The sequence below is a fragment of the Orcinus orca genome, chromosome 5, assembly GCF_937001465.1.
Source record: "Orcinus orca chromosome 5, mOrcOrc1.1, whole genome shotgun sequence".
NCBI classification, from domain to species: Eukaryota; Metazoa; Chordata; class Mammalia; order Artiodactyla; family Delphinidae; genus Orcinus; species Orcinus orca.
This window is the reverse complement of record NC_064563.1, coordinates 67,277,418-67,298,462: the sequence shown is the minus strand read 5'-3', so window position 1 is coordinate 67,298,462 and position 21,045 is coordinate 67,277,418. Positions and strand designations below refer to the sequence as shown.

Below are 21,045 nucleotides of genomic sequence, written 5' to 3'. Positions count from 1 at the left end.
AGGCTAGCATAACCTTGATAACAAAACCTGTCAAGACAGTATGAAAAAGCAAAATTAAAGGCCAATTTTATTTGTATTTTTGTTTTTTGTTTAACCTAGATATAAAACTCTGAAACATTATATAATAAAACTGAATCTAACGATATATAAAAAGCATGATATATCACTTTCATCCCAGAAATACCAGATTCATTAAACATGAGACATCAATGTAATTCATCCTATTAAAAGATTAAAGGAGGAAAATCATGTGATTATTTCAAGAGATGCAGAAAAAAACACTTGGTAACGTTTAGCATGCATTAAAGATTAAAATTCTTAGTAAACTAAATATAGAAAGAAAATGTCTTCATCAGGCAAAATGTATCTATTTTTAAAAACCTACAGCAAACATCAAACAAAATGGTAAATTGAATGCTTTCCTTTTCAGAAAGAAATAAGACAAGGCTGGCTGCTATCACCATTTGTATTTGACATTATATTCTAGGCCCTGGCCAGCCTAGAAAAAGAAATAAAAGGTATAAGCATTGGGAAGGAAGAAACAGAACCATCATTATTCAGAAGAAATGAGTGTTTGTAAAAAATAAATCTATCAGAAAATTATTAGAATTAATAATAGAATTTAGGAATTTTGCTGGATGTAAAATCAGGATCCAAAAATTAATTGCATTTCTATGTGCCAGAGATAAACAGTTAAAAAGTGAAATCACTATACTCTTGTCTGTGCCTTGGTTTCTATAAAATTGGGATGATCATACTAACCTTTTGCTGCAAGTAGAAGAATGTAGTATAACATTTAAGAATGTGAGCTGTGTAGTCAAACTGCCTGAGCTCAAATCCTTATTCAACCAGTTACAGAATCATATGTCTGAACTAGTCACTTAACATCTCAAAGCCTTAAACTTAAACTTGTAAAATGTTAATAGACTATTTAACTTAGTTGTTAAGAAAATTAAATGAGACAATATATGAAATACTATGTATAATGTTATGTGAAAAAAGGAAAATATAAAAAATGACTTTACAGAGTGTTCTCAATATTGTTAAAAATATATATTATAGTAAACATTCATTTAATTGTCACATCAGTTATTTAAGATAGGTATTGAAACAAAATGGTTAAATAACTTACTCAAGGTCACAAAGCAATTTACATACATGCATTGGGAAAAAACTAAAAATTCACCAAAATATTACATTGTTATCTCTGTGTGGTGATATTTGGAGTAATATTTTTGTCCTTTATAATTTTGTGTATTTTTCAAGATTTCTATAATGCATATGATTTTTATAATTAGGAAAAGCAGTAAATGTTGTTACTTTTATTGATCACAAAAAAGTCTATCACAGAAATGTAATTCTAAGCTGATTGATTAACATATAACTCACAAATATGTCTTCATTTTACCCTGAGGTTTTATATTGTAATGACTGATGCCCTTAACAAAGATATGGGTCTAAATTGCTGTGAATAGAGTTGGTGAACAGTATCATGCAAAAAATGGGAATGGCTGACTCAATCTTAGAATCTTTGCTTCCCTTTTCTGAGCTTTCAAATTTTTCTAAAAGTAGAGTTACTACTATCATATGGAAAGACAGATTTTAGATTACAGGACTTCTGATAAAGATTTGAGGATTTTCTCTCATATCTTTCTACATTTTCCAGGCTACTTGTTCCTTTACTGTGTCTGCAACCAAAGGATAAAGAGTTTCATGGGTCCAAAGAGATCTGAGATTCCTTAAGTGTAATCTGGTAACTTATTGTTCTATAGCAAAGTCTTCTTCAACTCTCTTTTTTCCTTGTCTTTGTGTTCTTAGGTGCTGATATCCGTGGCTTCAGTGCTGATAAGACCTTTGACTTGACATTGGGAAGTGTAGTAGATGAAGTACAGAGAAACAAGAAGCCTGTGGTGGCAGCTATCCAAAGGGTGGCTTTAGGAGGGGGACTGGAGCTGGCCCTGGGCTGTCACTATAGGATTGCCCATGCAGAGGTAACAGAGGGGATCCATATGGGATTTGATGCAGGGAGCTTTTCTTTAGAGCAAGCTCTAAATGTAGTCATAACATCAGAGGTGATCATTTTGAATGGTTAGCTTACTGGTTCACAACTCTTAGGTTTTTCTAGCACTGGTGTTCAGCTGTTACATACAAGTACAGTGTTACTCTTTGTTGAAATGTTGAAATATGTCCATTCTAGTTGATAAAGAGTTACTACCCTGAGCCTGTGACTGTCCCATCACTTCCCCTAACCCTAGCCTTTGGACCTTCCCATGACCCACTAGTTAAAGGGGAACTCCTGTACAGGACACCCAGGACCTTGCTCTAGTACTATGGCCCACATCAGATTTCACTGAGCTATGCTCATGCAGTATGAGGTATTAATATTTTGACCATCACCCCTGAGTGTACATACTTACTTAAATTTTTGTTTCCTATCTCAAACATTTCAGTTTTGTGGTCTCATAATTTTTAGTACTTAAGAAGACACGTTCCTATTGGAAACTGTGCACAACTAGTAAATCCATGTATTTCTGGAAATAGATTTAATTTGGGTTATTAGACATGTAGATTGAGGTTTGTGATACCAGTCTTATAATAGTAATATTTTTATAAGTAATACATTTTTCTAATAATAAAGATAATATTCATCATTGTAATAGACTATAAAATACAGGAAAGTACAAAGATGTAAAACTGAAGTCACCATAAACTCACAGTTCAGAAATAACCACTATTGACATTTTATTTTTTTTCTTCCTTGTCTTTTTCCTGTGTAATTTTTTTTCTTCGCAATCTTTTTTTTAAAAAAAAATACATTTGGAATTTTATTGTATTTCACTTGTAGTCTATTTTTATACTAATACTGTATCTAAATTATTATTAAATATTCTTTATCCATTTTACCAATCTCTACCATTTACATTTAACATAATTACTGATAAGGAAGGACTTTTGCCATTTTGCTATTTGTTTTCTACGTCTTATATTTTTTCATTCCTCAGTTCCTCCATTAATGCTTTTGTTTGTATTAAATGGATAAGTTCTAGTACACTTTTAATTCTCTTATTGTTTCTTTCACTGTATATTTTTGAGTTATTTTCTTCGTGGTGGTTGCCCTGGGGATTAACATCTTAATTTCTGATAAGCTAGTTCAGATTAATACCAACTTAATTTCAATAGTATGTAAAAAATTTGCTCCCATATAGTTCTGTTACACACCACCTTTATGCTGTTATTGTCACAAATTATATCATTATACATTGCATGCCCATCAACATAAATATATAATTATTGCTTAATGTAGTGGTCTTTTAAATCAGGTAAGGAAAAAGAGGAATTGCAAACAAAAAATTACATTAATACTGTCTTTTATATTTACCTGTGTAGTTACCCTTTAACAGTGTTCTTTATTCCTTCATGCGGATTTGAGTTACTGTCTAGTGTCTTTTCATTTCATCCTGAAGGATTTCTTGTAGGGCAGATCTGCTAGCAACAAATTCAATTTTTATTTATCTGAAAATGTCTTAATTTGCCTTCATTTTTTAAAATAAATTTTTATTTAGTTTTTAATTTTGGGCTGTGTTGGGTCTTCATTGCTGCAATGTGGGCTTTCTCTAGTTGCAGTGAGCGGGGGCTACTCTTCACTGTGGTGCGCAGGCTTCTCATTGTGGTGGCTTCTCTTGTTGTGGAGCATGGACTCTAGGCTCACGGGTGTCAGTAGTTGTGGCTCACGGGCTCTAGAGTGTAGGCTCAGTAGTTGTGGTGCACGGGCTTAATTGCTCCATGGCATGTGGGAATCTTCCCGGACCAGGGCTCGAACCTGTGTCCCCTGCATTGGCAGGCAGATTCTTAACAACTGCACCACCAGGGAAGTCCCAATTTGCCTTCATTTTTAAAGACTAGTTTTGCTGGATGTAGAATTCTTGGTTGACAGTACTTTTCTTTCAGTACTTTGAACGTGTCATCCCACTGGCACTGGTCTCCCTGGTATCTTTTTTTTTATTTTTAATTAATTTATTTTTGGCTGTGTTGGGTCTTTGTTGCTGTGTGTGGGCTTCATCTAGTTGCGGTGAGTGGGGTCTACTCTTCCTTGTGGTGCGCAGGCTTCTTATTGTGGTGGCTTCTCTTGTTGCAGAGCAGGGGCTCTAGGTGCATGGGGTTCAGTAGCTGTGGCATGTGGGCTCAGTAGTCGTGGCTAGCGGGCTCTAGAGTGCAGACTCAGTAGTTATGGCACATGGGCTTTGTTGCTCCGTGGCATGTGGGATCTACCCAGACCAGGGCTCGAGCCCAAGTCCCCTGCATTGACAGGTGGATTCTTAACCACTGTGCCACAAGGGAAGCCCTCTCCATGGTTTCTGATGAGAAATTTGCTGTCAATCTTATTGGAAATATTCCTTAAAAATATCATTTTAAATGGTTGCATAATTTTTCATCTTATAGATTTATCATAATTTATTTAACCATTTTCCTATGTTGTTTTAATTTTTTATAAAACTTCTAAATAAAGACACATATCCTAAGTGTTCCTTTTTCTGTGTTCCTAATACCATGACCTTCTGCACACTGAGTGCAGATCTAAGTTATAAGCAATAGTAAGTCAGGAGATAGGGATGACCACTGGTGGGAAAAATGGTGATCAACTGCTAGGAAAGCCTCATGTGAGAGAGGCTCAAACATTCCAGGTATTTTGGAGCTGTTGGCATCACAATTTGGGCAAATGGCAGTCTGTATTTAAGTACCCTCCTCCTCCCATCCTTATACCTGGAAAATGACTAACAGAACTTTGGCCACTTTTAAGGCAAAGAGAGACATGTGATTAAGGTCTCAATCTCACCCTCTCATCTGGACTGAGGTTGCTGCCTGACTTTCTTCCTTTCTTCCTCCCTTCCTTTCTTCCTCGCTTCCTTTCTTCCTTTCTTCCTCCCTTTCCTTCTTTCTTTCTTTCTTTCTCTTTTTATAATAGCTTCATTGAGATATAATTCATATACCATATAATTCACTCATTTAAAGTGTACAGTCCAGCGGCATATTAGTATATTCACAGAGTTATGCAATCATTACCACAGTTGATTTTAGGATATTTCATCACCCTCAAAAGAAACTTCACACCTTTTAGGAGTAAACCATCATTTCCCTCTCCCCCAGTCCTAGCTATTACTAATCTACTTTCTGTCTGTATGGATTTACCTATTCTAGACACTTCATGTAAATGAAAACATACAATATGTTGTCTTTTGTGTCTGGTTTTTTCCACTTAGCATTGTTTTCAAGGTTCACCTGTGTTGTAACATGTCATTAGTATTTTATTCCTTTCCATGGCTGAATATTTCTTTTTATGGATATACCACATTTTCTTTATTCATTCATTACTTGATGGACATTTGGATTGTTTCTTCTTTCTTGGATTTATGAACAATGATGCTATGAAAATTTTTGCACAAGTGTTTTTTGTGGGCATGTTTTCATTTCTTTTGAGTATATATAGAGGAGTGGAATTGCTGGGTCGTATGGTAACTCTGGTCGTATGGTTAACCTTTGAGAAACTGCCAAATTGTTTTCCAAAGTGACTGCATCATTTTACGGTCCCACCAGCAATGTATGAGGGTTTTGTATGCTCCACATACTCTCTAAAACTTGTTATTGTATGTCTTTTTTATTATAGCCATCATAGTGGGTATGAAGTGGTATCTTGTAGTTTTGATTTGCATTTCCCTGATGGCTAATGATATTGAGCATCTTTTCATGTGCTTATTGGCCATTTGTATCTTTTTGGAGTAATGTCTATTCAGATGCTTTGCCCATTTGAATTGGATCATTTGTCTTTTTATTATTGAGTTATAAAAGTTCTTTATATATTCCACATATGTTATTAGCAACTATTTTTTCCCATTCTGTGAATAATAGAGTCAGAGAAGAATTGTGTAAGAAGCTGGGGATGTGTTTCAACATGAAGACTTAGGGATGGCACAGCTCTATTTATGCTATTAATTAAAGGAGAGGGTGTGCCCTAATTTTCTCTGTAGAAACTCTCACTGAATTCTATGCAGCAATGTTTTTGAGGGTGTGAGAAACCCAGGGGAATGCTTGCCTTGACTCTGAATATATCATCTCATTCTAATGACCTTTATGCCTTCAATCTTTGATAGGCTCAAGTTGGCTTCCCAGAGGTCACACTAGGAATCCTTCCTGGTGCAAGAGGAACCCAGCTTCTCCCCAGACTTATTGGAGTTCCTGCTGCACTTGACTTAATTACCTCAGGTCAGTACTAACCCTGCCAATGTCTGTCTAGTTCAATGTGAGGAACTGGACTAGGATTTAGAAACATTCTGGCTTGACCATTCCCTACCCATGTAATTTTAAGAGGATACTTTAACTTCTTTGATGTCAATTTTCTCATCTTTAAATGTAAAGAATGCCTTTTCTGAGAGCTTCTCGAAAGTTACCATGAAGAGCAAATGTGAGTGCTTTCTAAATGAAAGTATATACAGAGCCCTAATCACATTTAAGTGTCTGCTCATAGACACTGGTTTCACATAGGGTGCATTATATTCAGATCTAATTTAGAAATTGTAATATAAACAAGAATTGAAACCAGAATTTCCAAGGAAAGATTTCAAATTTTAGTTTGGAAATGACTGCATTTTTCATTTCCCAGGTGATAAGGTGTTAGCTTCAAATAAAAGTTTTCTCTTTCAATAGGGAATGTGAACAATGCAACACTAGAAATCATCTAGAGACCCTGAATTTACCAAATATGATAAGACATAGAAAGATATTGCCAGTCGAAGTGAGGTTGGATGAAAGAACATACATAACTATTTACTCCAAACAGGTGGAACTAATGAGGCCTTGGGCCAGACACTTTACCTCTTTGTGCCTTAGTTTCTTCATAAATGTTTATGACAATAGCACCTACCATATGGTGGTGTGGTGAAGATTAGACACCTTAATGCATACAATGTGCTTAGAACAGTCCTAGACATGGTAAAAAGTGTTAGTTATATGTTATTATTCCCATATCTGACTTTAGTGAAAGAGGAGGATTGAGTAAAAATAAGATGAGGATCTTGGTAATAGACTATATCCCAAAGAATGGGCAATAAAAAGAGCACAATCTTTAGAATCAAAGACTTGAGCTTGAATCCCAGCTGTACCACATATAAACAATATGCCTTGTACAAATTAATTTTTATTCACTCATGCAGCAGCTGTTTAATTTTTTCTCATGTGCTGGGCCCTGTTGTAGGCAGTGGGAACTATAGAGGTAAATCAAACCTACAAAAACTCCTGCCCTTATGGATATTATATACAGAAAACAACAACAATAACAATAATTATCAATTCAAAAATGCACAGTGTTTTCCACATCTTTGAAATCAGGACGCCTCTTACATTCATTGTGAGTTGTGGTTTGATTGGCAGTGTTTTTCTTCCCTTGTTTCTGTGGGTCAGGAATTTGGGAACAGCTTAGTTGGGTTCTAGCTCAAGGTTTCTCATGAAGTTGCAGTCAAGATACTGACTGGGGCCATAGTCATCTGAAAACTTGACTGGGGCTGGAGGATCTACTTCCAAGATCTGCTTCCAAGATGGTGCACTCACATGGATGGCTGCTGCTGACTGTTGGCAGGAGGCTTCATTTCCTCTCCACATGGACCTCTCTCTAGAGCTACCTGCATATCCTCACAGCATGGAAGCTGGCTTCCTCTAGAGTGAGTGATCCAAGAGAGAGCAAGGCAAAGACTGCAATGTCTTTTATGACCTAGCTTTGGAGTCACGTGCCATCTTTTCTGAACTATTCTATTGATTATACAAGTCTTCCCTATCCAACTTGGGAGGGGAACTTGAATACTTAGAGGTCAAACACATGGCAGGTCACTTTGGAGACCAGCTACCACACTGTATACTCTTCTTAAACTCCATGCCTACCTATTATGTAAGTAGTATACATGGTAGGTTAGATGGAGATCAGTGCTAAGGAGAAAACATAAAGCAGAAAGGGGAAATGTAAAATGATAGGGCTGGGGGTTGGGTAATATTTTAGGTAGGATAGTTGGGAAAGGCTTTCCTACAAAATGAATGTGAGTGAATACCTGAAGGATGGAGGAAGCTTGTTATGCCAATATCTGGAGGAAGATATTCCACACAGAGAAAATAGCAAATACCAAGCCCTGAGGTAGGGGCATACTTGGAAATTTCAAAGAACAGCAAGAAGGTCAATGAAGCTAGAGTAAGGTGAGTAAGGGGAAGAGTAGTAGGGGGTAAAGTCACATCAGGTAGGGACTTGAAGATTATAGAGAGAACTTTGGCTTTTCTTCTGAAGAGGTAGAAAGGCGTTAGAGTGTTTTGAGCAGAAAACTAACAAACATGCTGTCACTTATGTTTTTTAAAAGATCACCCTGGCTACTGAAAATATATTAAGTGGAGGTAAGGCCAGAAATAGGAAGACTGATTAGAAGCCTGCTTTAATAATCCAAGGGAGCCATGATGGGAGGTTAGACCTGAGTGGTAACAATGTAAATGGTGAGACGTGGTCAAATTCTGGATATATTTTGAGCCAACAGGATTTTGTGACAGACCAAATGTGAGAGGTGAGGGAAAGGGGAGAGAAAATGATGATTCTAATGGCCTCAGCAGCTGGAAGGATGGCGCCATTACTGAGAAAAGGGGAATTCTGCTGGTAGAGCAGGTTGTAGGGAGGAATCACAAGAGCTTAGTTTTGGACATGTTAAGGTTTGACATCCAACTTGAGGTGTCAGGTAGACAGTTGGATAGACTGGCCTGAAATTTAGAAGGGAGATTGTCTGAACTTCTCTCAGTCTTCATTTTCTCATCAGTAAAACAACCACATAGTTGTGTAAGGAATAATGAAATTACATGACTTGCTTCTGGTATAGTACCTGTCACAGAGGAGACATTTTATAAATGGTAACTGTGGTAGGCATAATAATGCCTCTCTCCAAGATGTCCACGTCCTAATACCTAGAACCTGTGAATATATTACCTCACATTCGAAAGGGACCTTGCAGGTGTGATTAAATTAAGGATCTCAAGATGGGAGATCATTCTAGATTGTCTAGGTAGGCACAATTTATCACAAGCGTCCTTAGAAGAGGAAGGCAGGAGGGAGAGAAGATGATACACAGCTGGCTTTGAAGATGGAGGAAGAGAAGAAGAAATGTAGGCAGCCTCTAGAGGCTAGAAAAGCCCAGGAACAGATTCTCTCTCAGAGCCTCCAGAAGGAGCACAATTCTGCTGACCTATTTTAGATTTCTGACTCCTAAACTAAGATAATAAATGTGTGCTGTTTTAAGATGCAATGTTTGTGGTAATCTGTATAGGAAACTAATACAGTAGCCATTAATAATGATGATATTAAGACTCTTGCTTCTGGAAAACATTTTTTTTCCTAAGAAGGGATGCTAAAAAATTGTTACTGAAAGTTGAAGATTCCCTACTGATGTTAATGGAGAAAAATACCAGCTCTATAGGCACTGCCCCCTAGGAAATTAATAAGTAAATAAATTTAGATTAAATTAATAAATAGCTAACCTTTTCTGCTCTTCTGAAAACCATAAGAGAGATAATTCTGGAAAGTGGAACAATTACAACAGCCACGCTTCTCCACAATTCCCTTAAAATGCCACCTGAAAACAATCGAATCTTTAGCAGTAACCACAAAACACACGCTTAGGCACAATGCAGTTCAATCCCTGACGTTCTCTGTCCAATCAAATGATGAAAACTACAGTGCCCTGATGTTGCTTCTGCTGTTATTTTCTAGGTCCCGTCTTTCTGAACAGCATAGAAAGCCTCTTCTCTATTCTCATAGAGCTTTGTCTCAGCCCCATAGTTACTTTATGATCTTTCCCAGGACAGGGATGCCCTCAGACTCTAGTCTTTGATGAGGTACCTCTTGCCACCCAGGATACTGGGGAAGAAGCTGCGAATGGCATCTTTATCCTGCCAGTCTTTCAGATTTAGTTAGGTCCATGTGGGTTTTCTCTATACTCGAACAAGATGTTAAGGGTGAGTTTTAATACCCAGGGCTCCCAGTCAGCAATAATAAATATCAGCAAATATTATTTCATGACTAAGACAAATAAAACAGACCAAAAAAAAAAAACAAGCTATGAAAATATTCTGTGTCATTAGAAAAATGAAACATAAATGTGAGTCTGTTGAAACAGATTAAAGGCAACAAAAAATCTTAGAAAACTCACAATATTCTAAATTAGAAAAGAAAATATTTTATTTATTAAACAAGAACACCCTGTTTAAAATCAAAACATTAGCCAAAATAACTTTGAAGCAATAAAAAAAAAAGATGCACTAGAACAGACTACTGAATCAGCAACATAGAGGATAGAGACACGTTTATAGAATTCAGAAGAATTTCTAAAAAAATACAGAAAATGTAAATGAAGGCAGCAGACATGAGAGGTCTATAATAGAGGCCTCTGCTATGAATAATAAAAGCTCCCAGAGCACAAAGCGAAAAGGGGAGAAGCAATAAACATAGGAAAAAATAGAAGAATCTCTTCAGATACATAAAGGAATCAGAGATTGTACTTTAGTAAGCACTTCATTTTCCTGGAAAAACTGATGAGATGTCAATGCCTTGTATTTTGATAAAGATTTTAAATTTCCACGAAATAGACTCCTGCAAGCTTCCAAAGGATAAAAACAAAACACAACAAAAGGTTACTCTTGAAACAGCTAAAATCACTCCAGCCACAAATAAATTATCAATGTATGGAACATTTGTATACTAAGATGCTATACAGTCTTAAATGTGGTCTAAATCAGGAGTTCTTAAAGTGCGGCCCAGGAACTCCTAGGTGTACCTAAGACTATTGTGTATGGGGGGGCAGGGGGTGGGGGTGGGGTCCATGGAGTCAGAACTATTTTCATAATAATAAGATATTATTTGCCTTTTCCACTCTCATTCGCTCACAAATATACAGTGGAATTTTCCAGAGGTTATTGTATGCCACGTGGTATCAAAACAGATTGAATGCAGAAGCAGAAATGAGAATCCAACTGTCTTCTATTAAGCCAGACATTAAAGAAATTTGCAAAAATATAAAACAACACTCTTCTCACTAAATTTTTAAAATTTTGAAAATAGAGTTATTTTGCATAAAAATTTATTTATGTTAATATGTAATAGGTTTATTATGGTTATTTTAAAGTGATTTAATAAAGATACATTTTTAAAGTTCTCAGTTATAATTTCTAATATAGTAAATATTAATAGAAATAACCCATATAAAAAAAAAGCTCTTTGGCATATTCCATAATTTTTAAGAGTGCAAAGGGGTCCCAAGACTAAAAAATTTGAGAACTGCTAATCAATACACTTTTTAAAAAATAAATTTATTTATTTTATTTTATTTATTTTTGGCTGCATTGGGTCTTCGTTGCTGTGTGTGGGATTTTCTTTAGTTGCAGCGAGCGGGAGCTACCCTTAGTTGTGGTGTGCGGGTTTCTCATTGCGGTGGCTTCTGCTGTTGCAGAGCACAGGCTCTAGGCACGCATGCTCAGTAGTTGTGGCTCACGGGCTCAGTAGTAGTGGCTCTCGGGCTATAGAGCACAGGCTCAATAGTTGTGGCGCAGGGGCTTAGTTCCTCTGTGGCATGTGGGATCTTCCCGGACCAGGGCTCGAACCCTTGTCCCCTGCATTGGCAGGCGGATTCTTATCCACTGCACCACCAGGGAAGCCCCAATACACTTATGTTTTGACACAGAAACCACAATACAAAACTGTGCACACATGGTCCAAATTAGAAAATAGTGAGTCTATATTATTACTAATATATAATTACTAGTGTAAAATTTATACAGTTACTAATATATAATTAGATTAAAGTCTAAAATGGCTTTTCCCCCTTTAAATGGGGAGATGTTATAAATTCTTTAGAGCATGAAAAGGGAGTTAAAAACTAAATTTCTTCTCTTCAATAAATTAGATTAGAAATTGCTTTAATTTACAGTGGTATGATAAGTACACTTTTAAGAATGTGAACTATTTTAAGTACCTAATGCAGAATTCATAAGAGGATGCTTACAATCAACCCAACATACTACAGAAATTCAAAGCACATGAGAGGGTTAATTCTGCAAAAGACAAAATAGAAAGGAAGAAAAGCAGCATAAAATATAGGGGGAGGGCTTCCCTGGTGGCGCAGTGGTTGAGAGTCCGCCTGCCGATGCAGGGGACGCGGGTTCGTGCCCCGGTCCGGGAGGATCCCACATGCCACGGATAGGGTGGGCCTGTGAGCCATGGCCGCTGAGCCTGCGCGTCCGGAGCCTGTGCTCCGCAACGGGAGAGGCCACAACAGTGAGAGGCCCGCGTACCGAAAAAAAAAAAAAAAAAAAAAAAAAAAAATATATATATATATATATATATATATATATATATGGGGGGGGGAATCATAATAGTGTGAAATGAGTCTGTAAATTCTAAGGTTTATAGAAATTAAAGCATGTGGGGGAATATTGAGGAATTGTGTGTTCCTGCTTTCAGTATTAAGCCTGAAAGGCAAGAATATCTTGGAGGAAATCAGGAAGGAATCTGGCTTCTTTGACAAAAAGAAATAGAGTGAACTAAGATTCACCTTTTTCAAAGCACTGCTGCTTATAGAAATATCACTATTATTAACATGATGAAGAAAAGAGGTAAAAATAGTAAGAATATGATAGATTTTGATTTGCATAGAGAAGGTCACAGTGAATTAGAAGAAAGCTAACATTGGAATCATACACCTATCTTTTTATTTTATTTTATTTTTTAACATCTTTGTTGGACACCTATCTTTTTAAGTAGTCTGTACAATTTTAAGGGGACTTTAAACTGGCATCTGGAAAGAGTTCCATGTAGAAATTTTTTTCTAAAGCTTGGAAAAAAAGCCACAAAGAAAATTGGAAAGAATTGAGATTACCTGGCTTGCAGAAGTCTCAACTTCAGTTGCCCCAGTCTCTTTATAGTAGATCTAGGGAGGGCTTTTATTAGATTGGACAGTGGTTATTATCTACACTCACAAGAAAGAACAAGAAAGCACAAGAAAGAACAAGTTTAAATCTCAGCATGAGGATTTGGGTTGGATATACAGAGCTGTGTCTTCAGGTCCTTGAAACAGAATAAAAGTACCTGAAATCTCATTGACTCCGTAAGAACAGTAGTGGTCCTTCCAACTTTTGTGAAATCCAGGTCAGAAGAAAACATTACAGCTAATGGAATTTTCAGTTCATCCTGTGGACATCTCATGTTTCCCCTGCTCAGTTGCCCCAAAGATCCTTTTAGTACCCAGGTTTTCATATTCCATTCCGTGTCCCTTTGGGCCCCTTAACCTAGAGTCTGATTCACTCACCCCTCACTCAAGTGATTTTGTACAGAGGAGACTTCACCCTTGAAGCCACTTGCCCACCCCTCACTGCCCTCCTCACCCCAGGCGGAGATCTGGAAGCCTGTTTTCAAAGGCATTTCCAGAAAACTGCCCAAATATTGCTGTTACAGAGTGACCCCTGCCCAAAATCATTGAATTGTCTATCTGATCAAGAAAAGCCATTGGTAGCTCTCCGAAGCACTAATAAGAACTGGGAATGGAGGGTTTGTCTCAGAGATGGCAACCACCAACACTCTGTAAGAGCAGCAAAGACCATGGAGTTGTTGCCAGCAAGACTGAGTTGGTGATTGCTCTTCAGAAGCCCAGATGGTGCTGGTAGACAAGCAAGCAATGTGTTGCTGTCTCTCTCCTGACCCTGTGGTGAGGGAAGCTTATATCCCTTAACCTCCTGCTTCAGAGTGTGCAGATCAAATTACGTATCTATGCCTGCTGGAGAACATGGGAGTAATGCAAACCCTCATCAAACTTCTGTAACCTCCTAGAGCTTCCAGTCTATACCAGAGGCTGCCAAGTGTCACTAGTGGATGGTAGATGCTCCTGGCACCACCGCCACCAGACACTAGATGTCACCACCTGTGCAGTGAGATTTACGCTGTTGCTGTTCCTTAGTGTTACTCACTCCAGCTAAAAACCCTCAGTTGAGCACTCAGTTTGCCAAGCTTGGGATCATGGGACACACCGTAGTGCCAGGTCTGAAGGAACAATTGTCTGATCATCTCTGTTTCTTTTTTAGCTTCCTTTTTAGCTCCAAAGCTCACACATTAGCAATTCCACAAACTAAGGGAGGGCCGAGATGCTGGGTAGCCAAAAAATGGCAGAGGTCCACCCCACTTTTCCTGTGAAATTTTGATTATAACTTATGTGATATCAACTTAATAATTCTTCTCCCCTGTCTATCCAACTATATTTGTGTTTGAGCTCAGTTCGTAATCAATGGCAGCCCATGGTGTATGCTAGTATAAGAACAGATAGTATTGCTATTGCTGTGCTGCTACTACCTCTGTTATTTTTTTATCTCTATTATTATCAAACAATAAATCCTCATTATTATATAGATTTATAGTTCATAAAGTGCTTCTAATAGAGATTTATAGAATAGAAGGAAAATGTATTATTTTCACTTAATACTCAGAATTACCAAGGTAAGCATAATTTTTGCCATTTACCAACGAAGAAATTGTGGTCCTAGTACAGTTCACACAAATAGTGCAAGGTAGAGCTGGAACTTGAATCCAAATTTTCTGATTACCTCTGCAGTAATCTTTCCACTGTAACAGTCAGCGTGGTGCTTGTTTATTTAGTAACAGATGTTTATACCCAGGACAAGTGAATTTTCCTACTAGAGAGAGTGATGTTTTTGGTTTACTATCACATTGTTCTTTGATTTGTTTTATTTTGTTTTCTTTTAGGAAGACATATTTCGGCAAATGAAGCTCTTAAGCTGGGTATTCTAGATAAAATTGTGAACTCGGATCCGGTTGAAGAAGCAATCAAATTTGCCCAGAGAGTTTCAGGTAAAGAAGGTAATAATAAAACTAGCACAAATTGGAAACAAGTTAAATGTCCATCTTAATAAGGAACTCCTTAAATATTTTATGGTACATCCAAATAGAATATGATACAGTTTTTTTTAATTGGAGTATAATTACTTTACAATGTTGTGTTAGTTTCTGCTGTTCAATGAAGTGAATCAGCTATATGTATACCTATATCTCCTCCCTCTTGAACCTCCCTCCCTGCCCCCCACCACCCATCTAGGTCGTCACAGAGCACCTAGCTGAGCTTCCTGTGCTTTATAGCATGTTCCCACTAGCTATCTATTTTATGAATGGTAGTGTATATATCAACCCTAATCTCCCAATACGTCCCACCCTCTCCTTCTCTCTCTGTGTCCACATGTCCATTCTCTACATCTACGTCTCTATTCCTTCCCTGCAAATAGGTTCATCTGTACCATTTTTCTAGATTCCACATACATGCGTTAGTATACAATATTTGTTTTTCTCTTTCTGGCTTACTTCACTCTGTATGACAAGACTCCACATCTCTACAAATGACCCAGTTTCGTTCCTTTTTATGGCTGAGTAATATTCCATTGTGTACGTGTACAACATCTTCTTTATCCATTCATCTGTCGTTGGACATTTAGGTTGTTTCCATATCCTGGCTATTGTAAATAGTGCTGCAATGAACATTTGGTAACATGTGTCCTTTTGAATTATGGTTTTCTCAGGGTATATGTCCAGGAGTGGGATTGCTGGGTCATATGGTAGTTCTATTTTCAGTTGTTTAAGGAACCTCCATACTGGAGGTTGATACAGTGGCTGTATCAATTTACATTCCCACCAACAGTGCAAAAGGGTTCCCTTTTCTCTACACCCTCTCCAGCATTTATTGTTTGTAGATTTTTTGATGATGGCCATTCTGACTGGTGTGAGGTGATACCTCATTGTAGTTTTGATTTGCATTTCTCTAATAATCAGTGATGTTGAGCATCTTTTCATGTGCCTCTTGGCCATCTGCATGTCTTCTTCTTCTTTTTTTTTTTGTGGTACACGGGCCCCTCACTGCTGTGGCCTCTCCCGTTGCGGAGCACAGGCTCCGGACGAGCAGGCTCAGCGGCCATGGCTCACAGGCCCAGCCGCTCCGTGGCATGGGGGATCTTCCCAGACCGGGGCACGAACCCGCGTCCCCTGCATCGGCAGGCGGACTCTCAACCACTGCACCACCAGGGAAGCCCTGCATGTCTTCTTTAGTGAAATCTCTATTTAGGTCTTCTGCGCATTTTTTAATCGGGTCGTTTTTTTGATATTGAGCTCCATGACCTATTTTGGAGATTAGTCCTTTGTCCGTTGCTTCATTTGCAAATACAGTTTTAAAATGAATGAGAAACTCTATGTATTGACATGGTATGAATGCCATGATGTATTGTATGGTTAAATGAAAAACGCATCATTGTGTACAGTGGTGCAACATTTGTGTAACAAGAAAGGGGGGATGGGATTGAATGTTTATATAGGGAGAGTGTATATATGTAACTGTCTCTGTACAGGATACTTCTGTAACTATTCACAAGAGAGGATTGATGGTTGCCTCTGGGAATGGGGCTGACCAGCCAGCAGAAGCAGTTAAAAGTAGACGTCCCTTTTTATTCTTCTGTACCTTTTGAATTTTTATTGAATGAGTGTATCTTCTATTAAGAAACATAACTAAAATTTAAGAAAAACCAAGCAAACAAACATTTCAGCCATTAGAAGACAGGCTCTATAATTTACCACAATGAAGCCATGGTTCTGTCTCAGTGAGCTACGTTTTCTCTCTCTCACTGGTTTCTCACTTTATGGACTCATGACATTCCTTTAAGAGTTCTTTGGAGTGGCATTCCTAGATTTCTTTTTTTAAAAAAATGTTTCTTTTTGATTTATGGAGGTTGGCAGCAAGATGGAGAGGGTTAAAGTGCATCAGAAAAAATAATTGGGAGGAATATTGGGCTATAGGCAGAGTGTTCATCTCCCTCGGTTGGTGGTAGGTAATGGCTAGGTGTCATTCAAAGGCTTCTTTTGAAAAAGTCCTTCTTTTGTCCACCCTGGCAGGGACCAAACACTTCCCTGAAATAATCTTTCTTTTTGTGGCTCTAACCAGTTACTGTTTCATTTCAATAGCAAAAGCTTGAACTGGAAAGGCCAGGAACTGTAAGGAGAAAATACTGGTAACTCTAAAGAGAGTTAGCAAGGCTTTGCCCAAAGGGGAATGAGTTTCCTGCTGTCTTTCTCTGCTTTCCAGATAATCTTCACCACAGTTTCATCACTGGTTTCATTGTGCCTCCTGGAAGCACTTATTGTTTTGTTGGAAGTCATATGGCCTACAGCAAAGGCTATTTGCATTTGTAGGTCCCTAAATGGTTTTTGGTTTGGGGCTTAAGAGAGACCCCTGTCTATCATTTACACCTGTAGTTTTAGTTTGTAAAGGCCCTGATTTTGACAGAAGTTCTTTTCTTTGATTTCCAGAGATTCAGATTTGAGAGTTAAGTTACTACAAGAGATAGATGAGCATCATGGTCTGGTACACTTATAAAATGATCTGTTTTAATTACTAAAATTTATTTAGTTTTAAAAATTAATTTTACATTAAAATTTTAAACACTAAATTGTTATTTTTTTAAATTTATAAAAAGGTCTACTCAATCTAAGTAATATTACAGTTTGTCCACTTGGTGGCATCCAAATATTGAGGAGGAATCATTTGCTTTAAAATTTGGTAATTTACCTGTTAACGATAGGAGAATGGTTCTGGGCTTTGGACAATTATGTATAACTATTTTAAATGATAATCATGAAAACTTTGTAGAAATGTAAAATTGTGATATAAAAATGTCTAAATACAAACTTACATATAGTCTATACTTATAGTTACATAGAGTATTATGAATACAGACAAAAATTTTGTTGTTGTTTTTTAAACATCTTTATTGGAGTATAATTGCTTTACAATGGTGTGTTAGTTTCTGCTTTATAACAAAGTGAATCAGTTATACATATACATATGTCCCCATGTCTCTTCCCTCTTGTGTCTCCCTCCCGGCCACCCTCCCTATCCCACCCCTCTAGGTGGTCACAAAGCACTGAGCTGATCTCCCTGTGCTATGCGGCTGCTTCCCACTAGCTATCTATTTTACATTTGGTAGTGTATATATGTCCATGCCACTCTTTCACTTTGTCCGAGCCTTACCCTTCCCCCTCCCCGTGTCCTCAAGTCCATTCTCTAGTAGGTCTGTGACAGATAAAAATTTAAAGAAAATACACAAAAATGAAAATAAGTTGTTTTCCCCCCAGAATTTCTTAAATGATTTTTGCTTTTGTTTTGATTTTTCCAGCTTGAGGTATAATTTACACACAATAAAATTCACCCATTTTGAATGAAGAGGTCGATGAATTTCTGTAATCATTTGCAGTTGTATAACCACTGCCACAATCAAGATATAGTTCTATCACCCTAAATAGTATTGTCATGCCTCTTTCAGTAGATTCTCTCCCCTTGGCCGCAGACAACCACTGGCCTGTTTTCTGTTACTATAGTTTTGTTTTCTAGAATTTCATATAGCATGTAGTCTTTTGTGTCTGGCTTCTCTCACTTAGCATGTTTTTGAGGTTCATGATGTTCTTTCATGTATTAATTTTTTATTCTTTTTTTGTTGCTGAATAATAATCCATAGTATGGATATACCACAATATGTTTATTCATTTATCAGTTGATGAACATTTAGGTTGTTTTCACTATGGGTGTACACAAGTCTTTGCAGACATTATATTTCCCTTTCTCTTGAGTAAATACCTAAGAGTAGTATTGCTGGATCATATAGTAAGTATATGCTTAATTCTTAAATGCTTTTTAAACTTGGTGATTAATATAAAACCATTCGTGATTTGAAAGACACTAATTTTTTCCAAGCAAATTAGCAAAGATAGAAAAAATAATATGCTCAGATTGAATTTAAATAAGCACTTATTAAACAGCTTGTAGTATATCCTGCCTGTCTAGACGGCAATTGGGCAATCATGTATTGAAGCTTATTCTTATGTTTTGACTTATTATTTCTATTCTCAGACGTTTATCACAGAGAAATAATCACAGAAGTACACAAAGATTTGTATACAGTGATACTCACTGAAGCTTTATTTATCATTATTAAATGTTGGAAACAACTCAAATATCTAATTCTAAGGGATTAATTGCATAAAAGATGATAGATCTCAGTGAAGCAACCCCATTCAGCCATTAAAACTTCCATTTTTAAAGGAAATTGAAGAGCTTGGAAAAATGCTTACATGTAATATTAAGTAGAAAAAACAACCAGATAGGAAGTTGCACAAATGTGTGTGTGTTCATATGCATATTTACATACAGAAAAAAAAACAAGGAGATATAGCAGATTTTTAACAGTGGTTGTATTTGGATGGTAGGTAGAGAAGACCTTTGTTTTTTGTTGTTTTTTTTAATGTTTATCTTTTCCTATTATCTGAGTCATTAAATTTACCCAAAGGAAAAAGGGATGCCTGGCCAGTGTGGAAGGGGTACAGCCTAGTAGAGAAATAGGTTTAGGATTGGATGTCAGGAGGCCTGGATTATAATTTTAACCCATAGCTATATGGACCCTAACAAATCAGCTTTGGGGGCTTTATTTTCTTCATCAATGAAAGGAAATGTTTCAACAAAATAAGCTGATTTCAAACTGTGTTCTGAGACCCTATGGGCTCCAGTTTTTTTTGTCTTGCTACAACCTGGGCAGCTCTACTGTGTCTCTTTTGAGGTTTAGGGTTTAGAATCCCAAGGAAAACTCTGGAACTTTTACTTTAAAAAAAAAAATGAGTTCCACTGTTTAGAATCCTATGATTTCTTGGTGCTGCCCTGTAATAGATAAACGCTAGAGATACAAGGTAGAGAAATCGGGCAGATCAATGAAGGACTAGCTCAGAGAATCTTATCTACATTTACACTTATTATCTTACAAAATGTGTAGCTTAGCTAGGCTTACATATTTTGCATTTCATTTTCATTTGAGGTCTTGTGCTTTTCCTTTCTTTTTTTCCTTTGTTTGCTTTTAAATATAGCTGTTAGACTGTGGTTATTTGGCAGACAAAATTGATGGATTGATTTGAAGGACAGGCTTCACAACAATCTATTATAAAAATGTATATTTATGTTTTATAATAGATATTTTTTATAAATATATGATATAAATAGTACAGATATTTATTATAAATATATGATATAAATAGTACTGATGTTTATTATAAATATGAATGTATAAATATAAAATATTTTTTATTAAAATGTATTGATGTAGGGCTTCCCTGGTGGCGCAGTGGTTGAGAGTCCGCCTGCCGATGCAGGGGACATGGGTTCATGCCCCGGTCCGGGAAGATCCCACATGCCGTGGAGCGGCTAGGCCCGTGAGCCATGGCCGCTGAGCCTGCGCGTCCGGAGCCTGTGCTCTGCAATGGGAGAGGCCACAACAGTGAGAGGCCCGCATACCGCAAAAAAAAAAAAAAAAAAAAAATATATATATATATATAGATATAGATATAGATATAGATATAGATAGATAGATGTTAAATATATGTGCATTTACAAATCTACAGCTAGTGAAGCTAGTGCAATTGTCTTGATCTAGAGGAACGGTTCTCAAACGTTACTGTGCATCAGAATCACTTGGAGGGTCTGTTAAAACATAGATTATAGGACCCCACTCATTACTTTCTGAATTAGTACATCTGGGATGGGGCCCAATTTGCATTTCTAACAAGTTCCTAGGCGATGTTGATGCTGTATTCTGGGGACCACGCTTTGAGAACCACTGATGTACAGAGAACAAGAGTGAGAATGGAGATAACTTTTCCTAGCTTTGACTTTTTATATGCAAACACTACTTGCTGTCTTAAAGATATTAGTAAATCAGTTCTGCATGGTTAAAAAACAAACATGTATGGTTGCACACCTTGTGATTATACTAAAAACTCCTGAATTAACAAACTTTAAAATGGTGACTTTTACTGATGTGATTTATATCTCAGTTTTAAAAGTACCTGTAAAATTTTTGAATTCTCTTTTTCCATTTGTAAAAATATTCCATTAATTCAGC

General features: G+C 37.0%; 1 protein-coding gene across 1 annotated transcript in view; it reads left to right on the top strand.

The window, feature by feature from the left end:
- EHHADH (enoyl-CoA hydratase and 3-hydroxyacyl CoA dehydrogenase) overlaps window positions 1–21,045 on the top strand; it is a 50,517-nt gene that overhangs the window by 7,636 nt on the left and 21,836 nt on the right. The window contains exons 3-5 of the mRNA XM_004278444.3: window positions 1,819–1,991; window positions 6,147–6,258; window positions 14,816–14,920. Of these exons, the coding sequence (XP_004278492.1) occupies window positions 1,819–1,991; window positions 6,147–6,258; window positions 14,816–14,920 (390 nt within the window). The remainder of the gene's footprint in view (window positions 1–1,818; window positions 1,992–6,146; window positions 6,259–14,815; window positions 14,921–21,045) is intronic.